This window comes from Desmodus rotundus, chromosome 1 (genome assembly GCF_022682495.2).
Source record: "Desmodus rotundus isolate HL8 chromosome 1, HLdesRot8A.1, whole genome shotgun sequence".
Lineage (NCBI taxonomy): Eukaryota > Metazoa > Chordata > Mammalia > Chiroptera > Phyllostomidae > Desmodus > Desmodus rotundus.
In genome coordinates, this window is record NC_071387.1 from 120,597,414 (window position 1) to 120,620,353 (window position 22,940).

Consider the following 22,940-nt stretch of genomic DNA (forward strand, 5'->3'; position numbering starts at 1 on the left):
TACAGATGCACCGAAGCTACTATGGCCCGGGGGCTGGCCCCAGCTCTTCCTGGAAGCCGTGCACATTTTAATTTTTCACTACCTTACTAAAATAGGAGCCGCCACACCAAACCATTTAAAACCCACACACCATGGGGACCAAGCCCCGTTAAAGATGCAGCTCCAAGGAGTGCGGCGGGGGCTGGCCGGCCAGGGCCCACAGGAAGCTGACTGTGACTGGAATCTGTCCGCTCCGCAGCTCCTTCGACATATTGCAGAGTTAAAAGAAAGTACAAGGAAGCAGCAGTATCTCATCGGACTCAGTCACCTGATTTTTCTCAGAGCAGCAACTGTTACTGTCTCACCTGCCCCTGAGAGAACGGGACAGGCATAATTGGAATCTAAAGGGGCTGGGACTCATACTTGGGCACTGTTTCTTAGTGGTGGAGCCCACTTCTCACCGCTTCTGCACTCGGTAGAGTGCAAGTAGCCTGGGAGGAAGAGGCCTTGCGTGCTTGAACCCGTGCTTTGTTTTATACTTACTAGCTCTGTTTTTCCATCAGGTTCCAGGCCAGAATCACACTGCACAGTTTTAACCCAAATACACAGCTAAGGATATGCTGCTTCCTAGGTTACTAACTGCAAAGAAAAACACCTGCCTGCGACATACCTTCAGACCCATTTCTTCGTTTCGGTACTTCCTGAAATAGTCTGTTCAGGCTCTGGCCTGGATTCTCTGTTGAAAAACAAGTGTGGTAAGAACAAAACAATCAGGGGGATGGTGGTGTTGACGATATGGGCTGCGTGACATGAAATCTGAGCCACCTGTCACTACTAAGAGGGCTCAGGGCTTCCTGTGCAACTTGGGAGTTACTGGAAAGTTCTGAGAGGCCTTTCCCTGGCTGACTGGCCTCAGGGGCTGTGGCTCTGCTGCAAAAGGTGATCAGACAGACCTGAGGCCTGCGGCACCAACGCCACCAGGGGCAAACGGAGGGAGCCCTGCCGCTAAGCCAATCTCCCACCAGCCCCCGGGACAAAGCTCACATTAATCATCCAAAGACAGTCAATTTCAGTTAACATCGCCATAAAAAGCTCGATATGCTTTGTGCAAATTGATGTTGTTGCTCAACCATCTCCCTTCTGTTTGTTTTGAGGCTGCATTTCAAGGTTTTCCACATGCGCCTGATAAGATTGCCTCTCTATCACTGCTGATTTGGCAGAATGATCCCCTGTCATTAGGGAGGGAAGGAACTCTTTCAATTAGGGGCCACACTGACTTTTTACCTTTTTATGGAGGGTGGGGTAGGAAGGGTGTTTTAATAAAACTTTCATGTATTTAACTCAAGGCAGGTGTGTTTTGCTTGTAATGCTAAATAAATCACTAGCAGAACGTAAGCACTAGGAGAGAGCTGACCACAGGACACACTCCGCCATGGAACCAGCCCTGTGTGAGGTCCAAGGCCAGGCGGACCACTGGACACTAAACATGGCAGGGTGCTGTACGTAATGTACTTCCCTCAATTCAACTCGCAGTACTGAAATACTGAGTTTACTGCGTGTGAGGTGCTGAGCGGGTTTCAGAGGCCAGACCTCCCAAATCTAACCGCTTTCGCTCATGCCAGTCAACCCTTGAACTCTGGAAATGGTAGAACCGAAGAGAATTTTACCTGATGTGATGCGCAAATGTTTCATCACACACAGACATGCACACGCAACTCTTTGACGGGCTGACAGGCTGGCACCAACCCACGAAAGTCTCTCACCTCTTTGTCTGCCTTGGATGCTGCGAAGAGCCAAGATGTTCTGCTCATCTGAGAGGAACTGCTTCATCTTGTGAAAAGGCTCCTTGCCACGAACGGTCAGTTTATTCCATGGCTTGGGCCGGGCCAGGATCTCGCTCACGGACCCTTGAGACAGTCCCAAGACATAATGTCCGAAAATGCGCTGTCCGATATTGTGCTTGATCAACTGCTCTTTCACCTGCCGGGCGATTTCTGCAGTGTCTATCTCCTCGCCCTCGGAGACACTCCCAGCACTTTCTGACTGGCTGGGAGACGGGGCCATGCCATTTACATCTGGGCTTTGTTGTAATGGACTTTGGGATGATATGGAGTTTGTGCTGTATGGACCTGTTGAAAAAATCATGCTTGTGCTTCCTGCTTCCTGCATGGCCTTGGAGTAGAAGGACTGCATTAGCTGTCGTTGGAGGAGAGAGTTTAGTGCAAATTTTCCCGTAGAAGCCAGGGGTAGGCTGGGGCTTGCCAGGGATGAGCTGAAAAAGTCTTGAGTTAACCCCGCTGGTGAGAACTGGTGTGTACCATTAGTATTGGAAGCCTGCTCCCCCGTGTTGCGGGGCAACTGAGGAGGGGGCGCCGGCAAAGGTCCAGGACGCCGACTCTCAGGCTGGTCTTTCCCTTTTCTCCTGGCTGACCCTACAAGGAAGGGCAAACATAATGCATTATGGGGGATTCAAAAGGGAAAAAAAACCAAGACCAAAATGCAAAGTTTGCCCCACAAAAGGGAAAAAAAAAAGTGCATATTTTACAAGGGCCAATGAGGAGTGTTGGTTTGTTTTTCAATTGAATTTTTAATTCAGCCAAACGAGGCCCCCCGGAAACAAGCAACATGCATTTCATGTTTGCACCTTTCTTGTACGTTGCAGCCTGGAGAGTCCCCTTGACAGAGATTCAAACTCCTAAAGTGACAAGGAGCCGGTACCACACACAGTACAGAGTCGACAAGTCGCAGGCCTCTGGCATTCAAGCTATTACCAGGAGGGCCCCACCTGAGGAGCAGCAAACACTGACATTTTGGGACCAACGGATTCTCTCACACCACTTGCTCTGAGGCGAATGCACTGCACCGAGTCCACTCGATCGAAGGCACGTACATTTTAAGAATGAAATATCATCGGAGCCCGAGACACTTTTAAACGGTTTACCAGCTGCCAAAACCAGAAGCAGTCAGTGACGCCACCACTTTGGGATGAGCAAAGAAAGGCTAAGGATGGGGGAGGCGTTCCCAAGGAAAACCTGACAAAGGAAGAAAAGCTCCACTGAGCCTGGAAGGGCAGGGCCAACCCTGGCAGCAGCCCCCGAACACACCACGAGAGAGAGAGAGAGGCCGCACAACTAGGAAAAGATCAGAAAGCCAACATCCTCCAAGTGTCCCTCCTGCCATCTCCTGCAACACTAGCTCTAACTGACCGCCGCAGACACTCCGTGGTCACGGCTCTCACCGTGACCGTCTTTAAGCAGGAGGGGAGGGAGGGAGAGGAGCAGTGAGGACGAGGAAGAGACCAAACACTTATTATTAGTCAAGGTTCTCATCAACCGGTGATGTTCCCGTCATGCATCGGCCCAGACTCACGGTTCACCTTCCTCTTCCTGGACCCCTGGAAGGGGCCGAGCACAGCACGCGAGACCCTGTCAACCTACCGCTCAGGTCGCTGTTGGAGATGCGCAGTGCGGCGTTCTCGGACTGCAGCGAGCGGTTCTTCTCCAGCAGCAGCACCTCCAGGGGCTTGGACGCGTCCTAGACGAGGCAGAGTGGGGCTCACTGTGGGCGGGTCGTGCTCCGCTCCCCAGGCACCAGACCCTGCAAGCCCGCTCCTACAGCTTCCTGCCGACCCTATCTCATTCTGGTCCTCACGGACTCTGACTTCCCCGAAGATGCTCAACACACGAAGATGCTCAACACACGTGTGGAAACATGCATGGGAATCCTTTCCAAGAGAATTCATTTCGGTTGAAGTAATTTCTCTTCTTTTAGACAATTATTCTCTATTCTGTCTCCTAATTCAAACTGCCTAACCCTAAGCCTCACCTGGCGACAGGACTGGCTGCAGAGCCGCACACCTTCAGAGAACCATTGCAAAGGAGCCAGCCACACAGAGTCAGCTGCTGTCCAGGCATCAGGAGCGGACTCCATTCGATGACTTAAATTTTCACTGGCTACCAGGTTACCACATGCCATTGTCACCTTGCCTCTGCAGATAATACAAGTTCCTAACCTAGCACTTTTGGGGCTGATCGTCAACACAATCTGAAATAGTTTTTATTCAAGTTCAAGTTGGCAAGTACCAACTTACATCACAATTTCATTTAAATTGAGTTACCAGTTTGGAAAACACTAACTTTTCTTTTTAAGTAAAGATAATTTGCTTTAACTTGGTTAAATGTTCTTGAGGAATGGTCGGTCAGCTGTGGGTGAGAGGTCTCAGAAATGCAGAGGTGGTGACGCTCGCCCGGGCACGAACAATGATTGTGGCCATGCTGACGCTCCCACACGCCCAAAGCAAAGTGAGACCATGTACCTGTGTCCCAGCTCCTTCGGACGGCGCAAACTCCATGGACTTCAGAATACTGCGAAGAGCAAGACAGGGCGGTTATTTCCTACTCATACCTTTGGCAACAATCATTCTAATAAGCCTCAACATCACCATTTCCTGCTCTCCAGGAACGGAGGATCTGACAACTTTAACAACTTCCCTGGCAGCATTATCATCTGATAATGTCTCTAGAATAACTATTCAACTAGCAGTTGGCCAGCAAAAGTTTCTTGCCCGGCATGTAAATCACTCCATATGGAATCACACCAGGTCTGCTCAGAGTATAATTTTAAAGTTGAACACAGACATAACATTGATGCAAGTGGAATGTATTTGTAAAGCTTAGCGAGAATGAAAGAGTTGGTATAAGAAGCCAACCTCAGAGAGAAACCTCTGCACCCCAGGGCCACCACCCCCTATGCTCAGTTGGGAGCTGGCACCTGGGGACAGGGAAATGGGCAAAGAGCATGGTCCCATGGCTGGATGGCTAAAAAGCCGGCACAGACCTTCTCTACCACCACCCCCCGCCATGGGGAAGGAACACCCTTGCAGAGGTGTGGGAGAGCAGGATTATTTCTCCTTTGTTCTCCTTATTGGTGAAATCACATCAGCCTCTGGCCTGTTTCAACAAGTCTGAGAGCTGAGTGAGTTCAGGCGCCCAGAAAGGATGCTTCTGGCGCTCCGTTAGTGTGTGCGTTGCTGTCTTTCTGTGAGTTGTTGAGGAGGAGAGGGCAAGTGCACGTGGGTGGTCCCCTCACATTCACGGCAGGTGGGAATGAGCGCAATGTGCATCCCAGGCAGGGGCCACACGAGTTATCCCAGCGTTCCTGATGCCACGCCTGCAGCCTCTGCACTCTTTCAGCTCCATGGAAGTGTCACAGGGAGAGCATGCCGTGGAAAAGTGCCCAAGGCCCCAGGGGACCTCTTTCTGCCGCAGCCACCACAAGGTTCCGTGCGCAGCTGACTGCTCTTAGTTTCTTTATGGCTGTATCTCCGTAGTGGCCTTTGTCATGGAAGCCAAAGAGACAGAACGGAGAGGAGCTAATGTGGGCAAACCGTGTACTGGGTTGGCCAAAAAGTTTGTTTGTTTTTCCCATACGATGGCCCTACTAGTGCTCAGTTGTCTGTCAACTGCATTCGAAACGATTTTGTTAGACTGTATTGTGACAGCTGTCATATTAGTGTGCATTAAAAAAAACCTTATCAAAACTGATTTATTTTTGTGGAGCCATTTTAATATTGAAGATGGAAGAAGATATGCAACATTTTCGGCACATTATGCTTTATGTCGAGAAAGGTAAAAAAGCAACTGAAATGCAAAAAAAAATTGTGCAGTGTATGGAGCAGGTGCTGTGACTGACCGAACGTGTCAAAAGTGGTTTGTGAAGTTTCTTGGTGCTATTGACATTTTGGCAAATAATTCTTTGCTGTGGGGCTGTCTGATGCATTGGAAGGTATTCAACAGCACCCCTGGCCTCCACCTACTAGAAGCCAATATCAGGAGATAGCTGACATACTCAAAATATCCAAATCAATCAAGTTATTGGTAAAAATAAAAAAAATGTTTCTTTTATCTTATGGAAAAAAACTAAACGGACTTTTTGGCCAACTCAACAATTTTACTTCACAGCAGGAAATACTAAAAGGACTCGGCCCTATCACATCAGACAGAAGCCTGGACCTCGTCCTGTCTCAGAGACCTCCACACTGTTCACAACCGTATTCTTTCTGAGAGTTTCTTTAGATCGTGTAAGAGAACACGGAGTCTTGGAGTTTATACCAAAAGCACCAGCGTCTCTTCATTTAGTCAACAGATATTTACCGACGACCTGTTATGCGCCTGACACTGGAGAATCAGAACCACTCTGCTTCTTACCCTCACGAACATCACAGGCTCTTTCAGAGCGCACGGAATCCAGATAGCACAGGAAGGAGAAACCCTGTGGGGGCCCTTGGACAGACCTGACTGGTCTGCAGACAGAGTCTGTGTGTTGAGGAGTTAAGAGTCTGAGATGAGCCTCGAAGGCGCAAGATGCTTTACAGACCATGGGGGAATGTGGACCCGGACAGAGATGGGAAGGAAATGTGAGCATGTGTCTGAAAAAGCACTTGGATCACTAGGAAGTAGGAGGCCAAGGTCACATTTTATCAGAAGAGCCACCGAGTGGGGTGGTTTTCCGATGCTGATGTGGTGGTGGGGGCTGGGGTATGCAGATGAAACAAAAGGGCAGTAGGAAGGCGGGAAGGGTGCTCTGGGAGGAGGTGGGGACAGAGAGGCAGGCCAACGGATGGGAGGACCAGACCAGGGAGGATGGGAGGACCAGACCAGGGACATGCTGCAGGCTAGAGTCAAGGAGCCTTGGGAATGGAGGAGAGCTCAGAGTGGAGGTGTGTGGCTGCTCTCAGTGTGGGGATGGAGGGGAGCTTGGGTGGAGGCCCAAGTTCTTCTGATTCCACACTAGGAGATGGCACACACTTTCTTTCTTTTGAGGGGGAACGTAGAAGGAAAGGGAAGAAGACTGATACAGAGGCAGGTACAGAAGGTCCACTGGGTAAGAAAAACGGCTTGAAGAAGGCGGAGATGTAGAGAGGTTTGGGTGTGGGCGGGGGAAGTGAGTGTGCAAGGCTGGGCCTGGAGGCACCTCATCAGGAAGGCTGGAGGACGTCACGACTGAGGAAAGGCCCTGGACATGGTGGCGAGAAGGTCAAAGAGGCCTTCTAATGGGCTTTTCTAGCAAACCCGAGGGAACAGAATTGAGAATACAAATAAGAACATGGTGAGTTGGTTGGTGTATGCTTATTTTAAAAGGAGAAATTAAAAATGTCAGTGAGAGAGAAAGGAGCTGATAGAATAGCAGGAAGGAGTAGGAAGGGAGCCAGGGTCCAGGTGGAGGGCTCAGCCTGGAGAGATTAGAGGAGAAGTCAAGGACAGAAGGAGTGATTTTGAGGCAAAGGGGAAGATACGGGATGCCTGTCTTCTCTGTGGGCAGAGGACCAGGATGAATGCTGGGGGGTCAGGGCTCAGGTGGGGACAAAGGAGGCTGCTGAGGGTACAGAGGGGTCCCTGGGGCAGCACGGAGCCCACAAGCAGCAGGGGAAAGAAGAGCCTGCAGGGACCCAGTCAGCACACCAGTGACTTCCTTGCAGGATTTGATAACCTGGCCTTGGAGCTGCAGGATGGGCAGGGGAGACCTGCGAGGTCAGGCAGGAGGATGGAGGGGCTGTGTGCTCTATAGGGGGCTGCCCATTAACCTCAGGCTAGGGGAAGAGGCCATGAACTTGGAGTGTGCTAGAATTGGGGGACAGGTTAGGGACCAGAGCCTGGGAGCTGCAGGAGGGCTAAGGGTAGGCTCTGGGGAAGGAATCTGAGGCGCAAGGGCCAGGCTGGGTGGTGGGGCCTGAGGAGGGAATGTCTAAGCTTGAGCATATAAATTAGCACCGAAGGGACAAGGCACTTTCGGATGCTGCCTCTCAGATAGCGAGGTGTGAGGCCAGGTGTATTCTTTCACCTGAAAAATGTTTCCCTGCTCTGCTCTTCTTCTGTTTGGGGGAACTTACAGCTGAAAAACAAGCCTGTATTTTGTACTTTCTAAAATGGTAATGTCTCCCCTGATTCTGTGCATACTGGAGTACTTTAAATGCACAGTTCCATAAAAAGTCCAAAGAATCCGGCACAGGCCTAAGTGTGAACACCCACAGCGTTGGGCAGCCCAGGACCCGCCCTGTGGGGCAGCATCTGCTGAGACCAAGACCTAGGACCCGTGGGTGCCCCCTCGCTGCCACGGCATTTCTGAGCAAATGTCCCCAGTGAGCTCTGGCTTGTGAGTGGCTGAGCAGGCATCTCCACACTTACTTTAGTTCTTTCTTCACCTCTTCATAGTCAGCCTGTCCTTTGAGTTTTTCTTCCAGTTGCTGAAAACAGAGAGGAGTTTTTAGTTGCTATGACTGAAACAGGCCGACGGACTCTGCAGTGAACTGTGTTTGTGTCCTCCTGTCCCCTCCCTGGGACTGTGTGTATTGAGATCCTGACTCCCTCTGTGATGATATCTGGACACGGGGCCTTTGGGGGGTGGTTTGCTCATGAGGGTGGAGCCCTCAGGAGTGGGATCAGTGCCCTTGGAGAGGTCCCAAGAGCTCCCTTGCCCATTCGATTCTGCCCTGTGAAGACAGAGCGAGAAGAAGGCAGTCAGGAAGGGAGCTCTAACCAGACACGAAGCTTGCTAGTGCCTTGATCTTGGACTTCCCAGCCTCCAGAACTGTGAGAAATAGGTGTTCACTGTAACCCCCCCAGTCTACGGTATTCTGTTATTGCAGCCCGAATGGACGAAACAGACTTCACTGACTACATTCCCTGTAAAACACCCAGTGGTCACTCTCTGGTCTGCTGTGAGCAAGCATGTCAGCAGACACAGGGATTCACACACACACACACAGCAATATAAGGCTGTGAAATAAAATGTGGACAACAGTGAGGAAAAGGTCATTTTGTAGGTATACCATGAAATGGCAAACAATGAAGAGAAGCTCTCCTAGTATTTCAAACAAAGTATGTTTGGCTTGCTGATGCATACACTCAGGTGCCGACACTTTTGGTGGAGGTCTGCATTGGAAGCTGTGAGCCCCTTTGTTGTTGAGATTATTATCAGGCATCAGGAAAAAGCCTTTGTAGGGGATCTTTGGGGCACAGGCCTATTCAGCTGGGTGGTCAGTGGCTTTCCCGACAGTTTTGCGCCTTCTGGGGAGGGCCCTGTGAGGGGGCCAGCAGGGCTGCAGAAGGGCACAGGGGACCCCCTGATGGCCCTTCAGAGGAAAGGTGGAGACCCTGGCCCAGGGGCCTCGAGGGGTGACAGCAAATTTCCTAGGTGGGATGATGCTCCAACACGGCCCAGTGAAGTCTGTGCGCTTGGGTGGCATTAGGGGGGCTGGTTCTGCACAAGCTCCGCAGGCCTGCTTGCCAGGAAGGGCCTTTGGCATAGGCTAGTCAGCAGAGGTGCTTCCCATTAGGAAGGTGTGTTGGAGTAGTTTGCTTTTTTCTCCCCCAAAGGGAGCTCTGTGGGGGAAATAAGGCAGCTTAATATAAAACACGAAGACCCAGCTTGCTGGGGGGTGGGGGTGGTTTCTAATGATTTAGCTATTTTCAAGCCTGGGGTGAATAAATTCCAGTGCCTGAACCAAAGCACCTTCCCATCTACAGGGCCTCCAGTTGCCATCTGCTTGATTGGCCACAATGACAATCCCAGTTTAAAGCCAACCAGGAACATTCTAGAGCCGAGGGAGGAGATGCTCCTCCGGCCATCAGCCTGGACATTTACCTGAATCCCACCCTGTTCGCTGTTTCAAGGATTCAGCTGTTCTGTAAACAAAAGTCATTTAGTCCATCCTTTCTATTGCATTTCCTGGCAGTTTTATGCATTTTCCATTGTGTAAAATTGCGCTGCCCTAGTTCCTTTTTAAGATCTCTTGCCAATGTTATGTATTATAATGGTTTCTGAGCCATAATCAAACAGGGGGTAGCATGCACTCATTTTCTGACAAAAGATTCTCAGAAGGTGCTCATGAAAAAGTGAGCATTTCATTCCTCTCCCTATAGCGGAATAGCAGGGAGCACTAATGTGCCAGCCTCCCCTAACAAAAGATCATCCACCGCTGCTGGGATACAGAAACACCTTTCAGACTGAGGAATTCGCTGATGCTGGACACGGAACATACATAAAACTTGGTCACGTTCAGAGATCAGGAGAAAGATAGGAAGAAAGGCAGTGAGAAGAGGAAATGTGGGGCACTTCAGAACACAGCATGGCATTGAACTTGGAGTCAATTCTGTCCCTTATAAGCTGGGTAACTTTGGACGTGTTAATGAACTTGTCTTCTGTAAAATGTGATAGCAGCAATTACCTTAAAGGGTTCAGCTAAAGGACACAAGGCAAGGACATGGTGCAGATGTTGGCACTGTGGGGCCTTGGATGCGGTACCATTATCACCGCCAAGTCCCACTTCCTCTCCCTGAGCGCACAGCTGCAGGCCTTTTCTGCAGATCCGAGACGGGCCCTGATCAGAAGGCTTCAGGACCGGAGCCTGTGATTTGGTTGCATGTAAATACGCACAGGGAACTAAACAGCTTCCACTGGAATTTCTGCCCCCTACTTGGGGGCAGCTTAATTAAGAACCCAAGACCATAATTAAATCTCTAACGATGTCTCTGGCTCGTTGGGTGAACAAATGGATGGGGGTCTGACAAAGCTTGTCCTGACCTGAGAACCTTTAGCTCGTCCTCACAGAAGTCCCTGCAGAGTGCCACAAAGCAGAAGGCGCGGGGCTGAGCACTGGCCTCTGATGCTGAGAATGCCCACCATGGCACAAAGACCAAACCCCTCAGTTTGGTTCTTTGACCCGAAACTCCTTGCTGAGTCCTGGGAAAGTCTACTTTCCAAGACTCAATCTGGAAAGGGCAACAGATGCTCCAGTCTGTCATTCTCGCTGGAGAAAGACTCTTCTCCCAGATTTCGCTCACACTCATCGGGTGGGCCCTATTCTGTGCTTGGTTCCGCATCCTGCTGTCTTACTTAATTGTTGCAACACCCTGCAAAGGCAACTGTCTGCACAAAGAAAGAAAAAGAATCACTGAGTTCTATGATCAGAGCTGCTGGCAGCAATTCCAGGAGGAAGTGAAAGGCTCGTGTGCCGAGGCCAGGCCAGTGCCTGCTGCGAGCCTGCGCTCAGAGCCTGGCCGGTGGGGTGGGGCCACGTAGAGGCAGGGCAACCTTCAACAAGACACTTCACTTCCCTAAGCCTCAGTTTGTCCATCTGTAAATGGGGGTAGTGCTGCATACATACAGCACTTTTATGTGAAATAATGCCTATTCAGTGCTTAGTGCAGCTCTTGGCCCACTGCAGAGCACTCTGTGAGGGCGGCTGTTATTGTGACTCTGGTTATTACTACTTTGTCCTTGGTGGGTGATCCTGAATACGACTGAACTGTTTCTGGAGAGACTCAGCAGTTCTGAATCCAGGGGCTCTGGTTATGAAGCTCTCCACATCCCAGTCTGTCATCTCCCAGTGTCCCCACTGTCCTGTGGCAGGTCCACGGAGAAGGAACACAGGTACTGGGAGCAATTCTGTCTGTTACATGCTGATGGCAGGAAAGGCAGCCCCAGAACCTGTGCCTCGAACGCAGAATTTGGAAACCAGATTATCCTCCCAAAAAGGTACTTATCTAAGACCACATGTGGGCTTTACACCGACATGTGAGACACGGCCAGGTGTCCGAAACAGGTTGCTAGCCCAGTTGTGGTCTGGCTGAGTGGGACCTTCGTGCTCCTTGTATGAAAAATGGGGAGGGTTTTCAAGTAACAGTGGTGAGGAAATGTAGGGCAAGCAAATGCAGGCTGCCAAATGCCCCGCGAACATGGCTGTTTTATAATATAGGCCACATACATTGAATAATAGAGAGTATGTATGTAGTTCCAGGAACTTAGTAGCTGCTCATCAAATGTTTCTTGAATTGCTAGAGGGGTTATCTATATGAAGTTCTTAAAATCCTGGTGAAGAGTCAAAAAATAAGGACATTTAATTTAAAATGCAAAATATTTTGGGGTGCAGCAAATTAGGCCCTGCATTTATAAGAGATGTCTGTCTTGGTCAAGTTATAACATAGGGCTTTCTGTATCTAGGGATACCAAATCCAGGGACCTCTGGCACGGAAGACTAATGCAAAGACCCTTGAAAAGGCATCATTTTCCAGGTATTGCAGTGAGGGCAGCAATACTTCTTTGCAATAAAACAAACTTTGGGCCAGAGAGGTGACTGTGTTCCAGTTTGTACATGGCTCCACCTTTCTCCTCCAGGGTGATCAGAACCAGGCTCTTTGCAGTGCTGTCTCCAGACTGACAGCTCAGGTGTCGGTGTGTGACCCCTGGTCCTCACCTGGGGCCCTGTGCAAAGGAGCCATCATTCAGAGCAGAGCAAGTGTGACTGGGTTCCCTGGTCCAGGGGAGGGCGCTGAGACACAGCCCCTTGGGTTGATACAGCCAATGTGGAGCCCAGGACTAGGCAGTGTGCGCCTGAATGGGGACCCACTCCAGTTCCCAGTTTCTCGGTGAGAGGTAGCATATATGTAAATACTGATCTATTGATGCTGCGCGAGGGGGAGAAGCCAGAGATGGCTGGGCGGGAGGTATGCACACATAAACACTCAGAACTCGAGACAAAGGCCAGGAGACTGCGGGGCCAGGTAGGGGGTTGGCGTGGAGACTGGTAGTTAGGTTGGAGGGCTCACTGCAGGCTGGAGAAGTGTGACTCTGGACAGAAAAGGAGCCCCTGTAGGCAACCCTGTCACAGGTCACCTCTAACTTCTACGAGCTGTGGTCTAGGTGTGACCCAGGTGCAGGGCAGATGGGAGACAACCCCTTCTCATGGAATGGTGTCGTCACAGACCAGGGGCTCCTGGTCCAATACAGGCCACCTGGGCAAGGCAAGTCATGGTCAGCTAAGGGTGCTGCCAGCAGGGACTGTGCTAGTGAAACATCCGGATTTGCTCTCCACGGGACCAGAGGCACGTGTGTCTTTCCAAGACGACGCATCACAGATTCCCACAAGTAATCAGCTCCCTGAATGAATCTCCAGTAACACCTACTGGTTTACAGTCATTTCACCGGGGCCCATCTGTGACCTCCAGCTTCCCCCTCAACCCCAACACAGCCCTTGAGGCCTGCAGAGCGAGGCCCCCTGGTTTTGTGAAGATTGCTTCCCGGGTGCCCCTCCCATGGGGCCTTGCCACTGCTCCCCAAGTGTGGCCACCTTCGCCCTTCTTCCTCCCTGCAGGAAGGCTCACTCTGTCCTTCCCTCTGATCTGCTCGCAGAGCCTTCAAGACCCAACCAGGGCTCCGCTTTGGGAGGCTTGGCCCTGGGCTCCTCTGCTGTTGAGATGCTGATGTTAGGATTCACTCATGCCACCCAGGGTAAGTTTCCCCGGTGTTAGGTGGGTGCGGGCCTCTCCTAACCTTGGTGACCTCCTCCACAAGGCAACGGCCATCACCACGCCTGCTTGCCCAGTGAGTGTCAAACGAGATGTGGATGTTAGAGCTTTATACACTGAGACGTTGATAAGATGCTTGTTAAAACATTACTGAGGGCAGCCTCTGTGCAGAGTAAACACACTGCCTGGTGAGGAGACTTACGTAACCAAGGAGGCAGCGTCCAGAATTAAAGGCACTGAATGCATCTAAAGAAGTAGTCATCAGTCTTTTTTCCTGTCTTACCCTCCTGAGAGACACACCATGCTCTGCAGTGGCTCAAAAGGACCTACCAGCACCTCAGGAGGTGCGGTGAGGGGTGCAGAGGGTTGGGGAGCGACACACAGTTTGGAGACAGTTCTGCAGGTAATTCCAATATACCTGCCAACAAATGTGTTTTCTCCCTATGGGAGGTTGGCATCCTTTTAGCTAACTTTTCTTATAAGTATCATTTTAAATTGAAGCTTTTGGTAGTATTGCTTTCTGTGCTACAGTGAGCATAATGCAGGTGACTGCTTAATTATACTGCCTCTGTTTTAAAGTGTCCCAACAGAAGACGACAGAACAGAGTTATCAGAAAAGCAGCCTTGTAATGGCAGTTGGGCTTTTCATTAATTACGAATAAGGAAATATCCCCTACAAGTGGCACTGTGCTCGAGCACATGTCAGGATGGGCAGGAAGAAACACCTCCCACTTCTGAGTCTGTTTCCGTGTCTCTTCAAAGGTCAGAGGATGCACTACTGCGCGTGGAGAGTGAGGTGTTCAGGGTGAACTTGGCTCAACAAAGTGGAACACGGGGTGGGAAAGACTGGAAAACACCCAACTGTCAATTTATTCTCAAAAAATTATGAATCAATTATGTTTAAGGGGAGGAAAGAAATATCAATTGCAAAGAGATGGAGAGTTTCAAGGTGCTAGAGAAGGCGACCCATCAGTCCCTGGGTCCATTCCCCTGCAGAGTGCTCCACCACAGTGTGCTGGCGGAGAAACCCCTGCACGCTCAACCCTCTCGTGAGACCCACCTCCCACAGGTGACTGTCATTAGTATGTGTCTCAGAGACTACTGCTGATGTCCATGCAAAGCGCCCACCGTTCTAAGGTGGTGAGAGAGCGAGAAGCTGCAGCATCCTCAAACAGATCCTAATTTGAGCCCTGCACAGAATGTCCCAGAGTCCCTACAGCTGGCCAACGTGGTCCAAGCTGGGGGAAGGCCAGGAACGGTGGGGGAGGGCGAAGGAGGAGAGGAGAGGCCCCGGGAAGCTCAGGTGCGGCTTGCTGCTACTTCTGTGTGGCCACCACCGCTGGGCCAGAGATCCAGTTGCAAAAGCATCAGGCTGTCAATTTGACAGGTCTCATTCATAAAATATTTTCCTAATAATTGTATCGCTGCTTGGTTTAGACTTGAGACTATAAATTATACACATTAGGGGGAAAAAAAGCCCTGGGAAGGTATCTCATTCAATTAACCTTATTCCTTTGGGGAAGGCTAATGCCTTCAGTGTGCGGGTCCGATACTGGGGAGAGCTCCACTCCTGGCGATGAGGGGTTAAGATAATTAAAATCAGAGAAGTCTTGTTACTAGAGGATATGTTTTGATTATTAGATCAGAGGAAGATAAGGGAGCAATAATTTTGGAAGAAGTATTGCTGAATTGTTTCATTAACTGCACAGTATTAGAGAATTCCCCCAAGATACGGATAAAGAACATTAATTTGTGAAAACTGCGTTTCATTTTTTGTGAAGGCAAACATTAAAACCTTAACTGATTTAGAAGAAATTGCTCTATAATAAAAAATGTAAGGTCTACAGCCTCCCTCTCATGTAGTCAAATGCAGAATGTATTTGAGTCAAACCCTTTAATGGTAACAAAGGAGAGAGAGGCAAATTATCTAATAATAATGCCAATGCTGGGGTCAGAAATGGCTGTAACATGAGAAAATTAGATTTAATCTAGGAATAAAAAATGAGCACTGGTACTCTCTGGGTAGGCTGATGAGAGAAAAAGACACTCTGAAGAAATAAATGCCATGGCTGATGACAACTGTGACCAGGTCTCAACCATCTTTCCCAAGTCGCAGGTCCGTCAGGTTCTCGGGCAGTGGGGGAGACCCCCCCAAAGGGGCCAAGGAGAAGCCAGTGAGGGAGAGCTGCGGGTTCCACCAGTGCCAGTGAGCACAGGCCAGCGAGCTGTCACGAGGACGGGCTTGCTGGGGACTTACTGAGGTCTGGGTCAGAAACGTGGTCATATGTTGGGCAGAAACATTTCAGTGAAAAAAAAAGAAATCAAAATGAACCTAACTACATTCTAGAATTGCTTTATATAAGAGAAAGTTGTCTTGACATTTTTATAACAAATCTCGATCCACCTTATTTAGTATACAATGACTGTACTCAGCAGTCACTCACTCGTTCATTCATGTACCCCACAAATGGATGCTGAGTCGGGGCAGCAGGCCCAAGTGGGCATCGCTCAAGCTGGGGTTGGGAGGGCAGAGCATCACTCTGGTCTGGGAGTGGGGACCCTGAGCCTTTGCCCGTCCTGGATCTTCAAGGTCAAATAAGACGCTCTGAGAAGGCCCTTCTGGCTGACATGCTATGAGGGTTCCAGGATGATTTTCAAATTATACTAGTAACTTCGACAGGTTGAAAATACATTAGATAATATATACATATATTTTAACATAATGAAAAAGGTTTCAGGTTCTGTGTTTGGGATACAAGGTTAAGAGAAACCCCAGGAGGAGCTAGCTTTGGTCCGGGCTGCCACAGACCAAAAGGGCTGGGCTGTTCCATCTGGGAGGAAAGAGACCAACCGTGAGCTTTCAGGCTGCCTGTGACATGGCCCAGGCCTGAGGGGCAAAAAGTGGTCCTGTAGCTCCAAAGCACAACCCACAGGGTCTGGAGTGCCTCCTGCTTTCATTTCATTAGGTCACAAGGAGAGCCTGAATTTCAGTGTGCTGGGTCTTCCCACCGGCAGCCTCCTCTAATGGCATGTTTATACAGATGGCCTGTGAACTTGACAATCACTCTAACCCAAGATGCACAGAGAATCTCCAAGTCCACTGTCAGCCCCATTTCTCAGGTGGTGACGCAGAGCCGTAGGTGGGTGGGCAGGCACTGAGGATGGGGACTTCCACCAAGTGCTGCGTGCAAAAAATGGTTGGTCAAGAGGGAGGCACTGCCCAGGCTGGAGCTGGCAGAGGGGGTTCAAGGTCCGTCTCCCTTCCTTAGCCTCCAGGACTCTATTTCACAGAAGTTCAAGGCTGACATATTGACAATTCTAGGTGTGGTGCCCTCCAAAAAAGAACTCTGACAGAGCTCATTCACCCATGCTTCTGACTGAGGTGCCAGGGGAGCCTCATGCGTTGTTCTACTGTGCTCGCTGGAGGGAGAAACTGTTGTTGATGGCTGGAGCTCAGACTGAGAAATATCCAGGACAGTCATTTTTGCTTTTAAAGGAGATTGAATTTTAACCATTATCTTCACAGACCACAAAAATGAGAATACCTTGTGGAAGGGCCAAGGCAGGGCCAAGGAGGCAGCTTCTGAGACAAGGCCTCTGCCATGGTTGCTACACCCATCAGGCGTCCCAGATGCTGGAGGGCAGAAGCAACCCACTGAAGAGCTCAGGGCGTCAGTGGGGAGCCAGAACCACTGTGCAGGCCAACCCTGGGCTCCCTCTGGGCCGCATGCAGAGGAAGACGAAGGGTGTACGTGTGTGCATCCGCCCTCCCTTGCCCGCCGGCCCCCATGCGCCCTTACTTTGAGTGTGCTGTTCTTGGCACTCAGCTGCTGCTCGAGCTGGGAGATCTGGCTGGCTGAGTTCTCCCGCAGCTTGGTGAGGCTGGCCTGGAGTCTCTGCACGTCCTCCACCAGCTGAGCGATCTCCCGCTCTTTGGCGGCCAACTCAACTTCCAGGCTGGAGCGGGTCAGCACCTCTATGGCCTGCTCCTAGGAAGGAGAAAGGAAATGACAAAACTGCACCAGCTTTAGGCAGGTGCTCAGGGTTAGGTGTGCGGGCGATTGTAGCCAAAACCGGCAGATGGGAGGATGTGACGGTGAGCTCACGGTCAGACATCACTTCCTGCCTCTGCTGGGACAGGACCAGCCGACTGCCCTCCCCACACCACAGTTCCATCTGCGTGGTGAGCTGCCACCGCGATCTGTCCATTCAACAAGCATTTATGAGCACCAGGCACGCAGCAGGGGACAAAAGGGTGGAAGTCCCTTTCTTCACAGGGCTTCTAGTCAGTGGGATGGGTGGGTGGGCGAGATGCACTAACGCATTTATTAGTAGCATAAAGTGTGTTGGGTGGTGATAAGCGCCAGAGAGAAGCTGAAGCAAGAAGGGGTCATGGGGTCGGACTTGGAGAGCAATTGGGGTTTTTAATAAGATGGCCAGGAAAAGCCTCGTGAGACGGTGATATCTGAGCAGAGATCTGAGGGAGGCGACAGAAAGGGCCCTGCTGGTGGCTGGGGAATGAGTGCCTCAGCCAGGGGAATGGCAAACGGGAAGGGCCTGGAATGTTCCAATGCGTTCTGATCTTCTCCTACCAGATGGGACTTTTGGTTCATCACTAAACTACCTAGGTGCTATGTTGTTTGACAGATTGATTTTCAGAGTCAGCATTTTAAAAAGAGTTAAAAGACATGGAAGATGCACATTTGGTGTCCCTCTGCTTAGAAATTCATATGATGATTGATTTTTTAAAAAACTTATCCCCTTCCCTAATGTTCATAGTGGAAAATAGGCAAAACAGGGAAAAGGTATAAAAAAAAAAGAAAGTTAAATCTGTAATTCCACTTCCCAAGGATCAAAGTAGCATTTAAAAAGAAGATTCTATTTATTTATTGCAGACAGAGGGGAAGGGAGGGAGAAAGAGAGGGAGAGAAACATCAGTGTGTGGTGCCTCTTGCGTGTCACCACCCAGGGACTGGCCCTCAACCCAGGCGTGTGCCCTGACTGGGAATTGAACCAGTGACCTTTCAGTTTGTGGGACAATGCCCATCCCACTGAGTCACACCCGTCAGGGGTAAAGTAGTACTTTTTTTCAAGTTCTAAAAGTAGTAACGGCTCCTGAAAGAATTCTGAAACCTTTTCTGTGGGGCGGTTGCACGTTTGGGTGTGACTGGTGGGACTGGGAAGACAGAACCACACGGGTGTCTCTGATGACAGAGACCTGGGGCGGCTGGCACTGCAGCATGGAGTGCCGCCAGCCTCACCGTCACTCGCTTCCCATCTCGGTTGTGCCCATACCAGTGTGGAAAACGGGAGCTGCAGCCCCAGGTGGCAGAGGCAGCCATGCCATTCCATGCAGGATGTTCTCGTCACAGGCTTGTTCACATTTGGGGCCGTCAGTTGCTCAGACAGATCATTTTCCACATCTCCCTCCTAGGAAACTAAGGCCTTTATGTGCAAAGAAGTGGCTCCTTTCTATTTCCTTGATTTGTGTAATATCGTAAAAGAAGATTTTCATTTCTCCTGCCTTCTGGAAGACCTGCACACGACCCTAGGCTCCCATGAGCACCTCCCCACCAGCTTATTTAAAAGGCACATGCTGTCCAGACCAGTTCAGGTCAGAGCACGCTCCAAGGACAGGTGCCAGTTCACAACCGTTCCCGGTGCACAGACAAGGACAGGAACTGAGAGTAAGTGTTTAGAAATGCTTATAGCGATTCGACACTGCTGTGACATTTTTATTGTCTTTTATAAAACCATTAGTATATGACAGATTGGAAGCTGAAAAATCAAAACAAGACTGTCCTTTTCCACAGAGAGAATGAGAAGCACCACCCTAGAGAACACTGGGTGGGTCAAGGTCAGGGGGCCTAAGAAAACGCCCTCCAGCAGCGCCAGGGGTTAGCTCCTGGGTCTCTCGTCCAAAGGAAGAGGGGCTCCATTTCCACAGGTGGGCATGGCACAGGTGGGCACAGTGGCAGAAAGGGCGGGGGACAGGGCACAAGGGGGTAGCGATGCTGAGAGGCCAGCTCATAGAAGGAGAGGGCACGTTGGTGAATGATGGTGAACGCTCAGAAGGGCGGCAGAGGTGGCTGTGCTTGAGCCGGCAGGCCTGGGGGAGCGGCGAGGGGACTCAATGGCAGCGGTATCCGGGGAGGCTGGTCTCACGGTGGGTATAGAAGGAGCCATGTTACTGATTTAACTTATTTATCAAGTTTCCAACCTGAGGGATGCCAGCCATACACACTGTTTCAAGTGCTCTTAGGGAAAGAGTCTGTAAAACAAGCCAAAAGGCGATCTGGGTTTTTTGTCTTTTTTTTTTTTTTTTAAGATTTTATTTACTTATTTTTAGAGAGAGGGGAAGAGAAGGAGAAAGAGAGGGAGAAAAACAAACTGGGGACCTGGACCACAACCCAGGCGTGTGCCCTGACTGGAAATCGAACTGGAGACCCTTTGGTTCGCAGGCCGGCACTCAATCCACTGAGCCACACCAGCCAAGGCCGATCTGGGTTTTTAAATAGGCAAGTGTAAGTTATTATATCAGGGACAAGTGGCTCAAATAATACAGGGTGGGGCAAAAGCAGTTTATAGTCATATGTGAAATAGAGTTTAGTCTTGTATTATTATTTATTAATTATTACATTATTTGCCATATGAACAACTATTATTTATTAATTATTACATTATGTGCCATACGAAAATCTACTTTAGCCCCACCCTGCATATGTAAAAACAGCAGCTCTCCGGGCTGTGGGCCCAGGGTGGGAACCTAGGGGCAGGCAGTCCCAGAGGGCTGCCTACTCAACTCCTGAGGCCCACTGTGGCCTGGCCACATGTTGACCAAGGGGTCTTGGGCACATCAACTAACTCAGGAGACTGGACCACAGATTCTTCATTTATAAGGTGGCAAAAATCATCTGTGTCTTGCATAAACTAAATGAGATGAGGTAACACACCCCAAAGTGTAAGGCCTTAGAAGTAAGATAGAAAAGATCATCCTACTCCAAGCCCAAACGCGGCGCACTCCCCTCTCACACGTGAGGGCACCCTCGTCCTGTCATGAAGACACACACAGGGAACCAGGAGAGAAGTGAGCAGGGGCCCAGGGAGTGACCAGCAGGCTGCAGGAGGAGGCAGAGGCCTGAGTCTGGGGAGTGACCTGGGGCTTCTATCAGAGGGCACAGCTACAGAGGAAGTTGTATGACGGGGTGAACAGGTGCTGAGAGGAGGGGCGGCCTTCACAGATGAAGGGAGGTTGCTGTCAGGAGGCTCGGATGCTGTTGAGATAATTACCTGAGAGGTGAAGCAGCCACAGATTTAAAGAGGGCCAGGACAATGAGCTCCCCCTTGTCTACCCAGGCCTCCACTCAGCTGCACCTGAATCACTTGGGGGCTTTAGAAAACAAATGGGGCCTGGGCCCCACCCTGAAAACCATGGTTCAGGGGGTCTGGAGTAGCGTCCGGACTCCCTGGTGATTCTGATGGTGTTTGGGGTCAGGGCCCTGGCTCAGACTATAGCCCCTAAAGAGAGGGGCTGGCTTTTTCTCAAGTGTAAAAGAGGCCCCTGTGGGCACCAGAACGAGGTCCGGAGTCCGCCCAGCAGGGACAGTCCCTTGGCTCCAGGCTGCAAGGCCTGTAAGGGCGCCTACAGTCCTCGCGGGGGCTGGGGCTCTGATGGCTCAGGAGCTGGGAGAGGACACGTGGAAATGCTTTGTCAGGTCTAAAAACGTATTAAAAAAAAAAAAAAGGGCTTACGATGATGACAGTGGTGGGGGTGTTTCCAAAGGGAAAGATGAACGTAAAAACGGAAGTTATTGAGTAGTAATCCATTAAGTTTTGTCCCTTTGAACCCACTTGCCTCCCCTCTCCCCCAACCTGCTCGTGTGAAACATCACGATTGTGTAACTGTCTAGTGAGTCCTCCTACTGAGATTAGAACATCCAGGCTGACATAAGCCAGATAATCATCTCTTTTATCCTGCAGCCATTTTCATATTAAATGTGAATGAGATGCAGGATCGAGACCCAATGTGAGGAAAGCCTGATTGTGGTGTGCCCAGGGCCCCACCCTGTGAGACAGATACAGGAAGTCAAGGCTGATTGTAGTTGTATTTACTCTGGCAGGGGAAAGATGAGGGAATGGGAACCCCAGCTTTACTCCTCTCCCTCACTGCTGCCTCTTCTCCTGCCAACACCTAGTGGCTGAAGTAGGCAGGATCTATGTGGTGTATGCGCCCACCAGCTTCACCTGAGACAGGTGTATTTTCTAATACCACTGTTTAGGTTCAAGAAGGTGGCCTGGTGTGGTGCACCAGAGCCCTGAACTACCAGTACCTGTTTGTAACACCTGACGAAGGACCTGCATGTACCCTGCTCCATGTAACGCACACAGAGGTGGGATGGCTGGATGTGGGGCGAAAAGCGGACTTTGGAGTCGGGCAAACTTAGGACAAATGCCGGCTTGATCATTTTCTAGTTGTGTGACCTTTGGCAAACTCCCTAACTCCTCTGGGCCTCTCACTTCCCTTCCCTGTAAAATGAGGATACTAAACCCTGCCTCTAATGGCCATGGTGTCATGAGGCAGAAACGAAGTAACCCCACAAAGCCCCAGCCCAGCCCTAACACAGAGCAGGCAATCTCGGAGGGGCAGCTCACCTTCTGAAACCTGTGATTCCCGTAAGACACCCAGCAGATCGGTTTTGGCCTTTGCCAGATCTATGGAGTCTACTGTTTCCCTTTCGAGTGCGGCCAGCCAAGCCCAACAGCCATTCTCCTGCTGGCCCAGTTTCCTGCGCTTGCTCCCTGGCTAGAGCTGACGGACTGTGGGAACACACCCCCGAGGGCCGCTGGCAGGGCCGCTCCTGGAAGACAGAACCTGTGCCATGTAAACACTGCACTTAGCCGATGACGAAGTGTTTAAGCACCCCTAGGACCCGCAACTTACTCTACCTGCAAAAACATTCATTTCTTTCTGAAATGTTTTGGTTGCCACAGTCCAGGATGGTGCCAGAAATCTTTTCAATTGAAGCATTTAGCTCAGGAGCCCTGTGTGGACATATGAGGATGGATGACTTTCTCTGAAGGGCCAGGAGCCACTACAAAGGCTGGGAGAAGCTGTACTGCCCCTGTCCTCTAGGGCCTCCTCCTGCCGAGACACTGGGTCAGTGCAGGTATGCTTGAAGGAGGGGACCCTGACAGAGCCAACGGGCCATTTCAGGTAAAATGAAAATCAAAGTGCTTGAAATACGAAGGATGCAATGGTTCTTAAATTGGAAAACTTTGCTCTATATCCCAAGATACTTGAATCATGTTTCAAACAAACAAAAAGCACCTATGCATACAATTCGCTCCTCACCATTGGCTGTCAGAGCTGAAGGGACCGCAGGATCACTTACTCCTCACACTACACACAAGAAAACCGAGGCCTGGAAGTTTCTCTGCCCTGATGTGCAAAACAAGTGTAAAACGGAACTGAGCTTCAAAACCAGGGCTCCGAGGTCAGGAATGACGATGCCAACCACAATAAGAGTAATTGCTAAGGTTTCCTGAGGGCTTATTATGGGTCAGGTCTTACTCTAAGTGCTTTGCTCAGATTTCTGAAACCCTTGTAAAAACCCATTTAACGGATGATGAAACTGAGACTCGGGGAGTGTAAGTGAA

The 22,940-nt window shown here is 50.3% G+C and overlaps 1 protein-coding gene across 10 annotated transcripts in view; it reads right to left on the reverse strand.

Annotated features, from left to right (window-relative positions):
* Positions 1-22,940, reverse strand: part of CUX1 (cut like homeobox 1) — a 366,222-nt gene that overhangs the window by 68,476 nt on the left and 274,806 nt on the right. For 3 of the 10 annotated variants that reach the window (XM_053930346.2, XM_053930340.2, XM_053930365.2), the window contains exons 11-16: positions 17,084-17,272; positions 8,163-8,221; positions 4,295-4,343; positions 3,417-3,513; positions 1,743-2,411; positions 650-715 (exon numbers count right to left, since the gene is read on the reverse strand). In XM_053930346.2, the coding sequence (XP_053786321.1) occupies positions 650-715; positions 1,743-2,411; positions 3,417-3,513; positions 4,295-4,343; positions 8,163-8,221; positions 17,084-17,272 (1,129 nt within the window). The remainder of the gene's footprint in view (positions 1-649; positions 716-1,742; positions 2,412-3,416; positions 3,514-4,294; positions 4,344-8,162; positions 8,222-17,083; positions 17,273-22,940) is intronic. The other 7 variants (XM_053930349.2, XM_053930347.2, XM_053930362.1 and 4 more) reach the window with 5 other exon arrangements.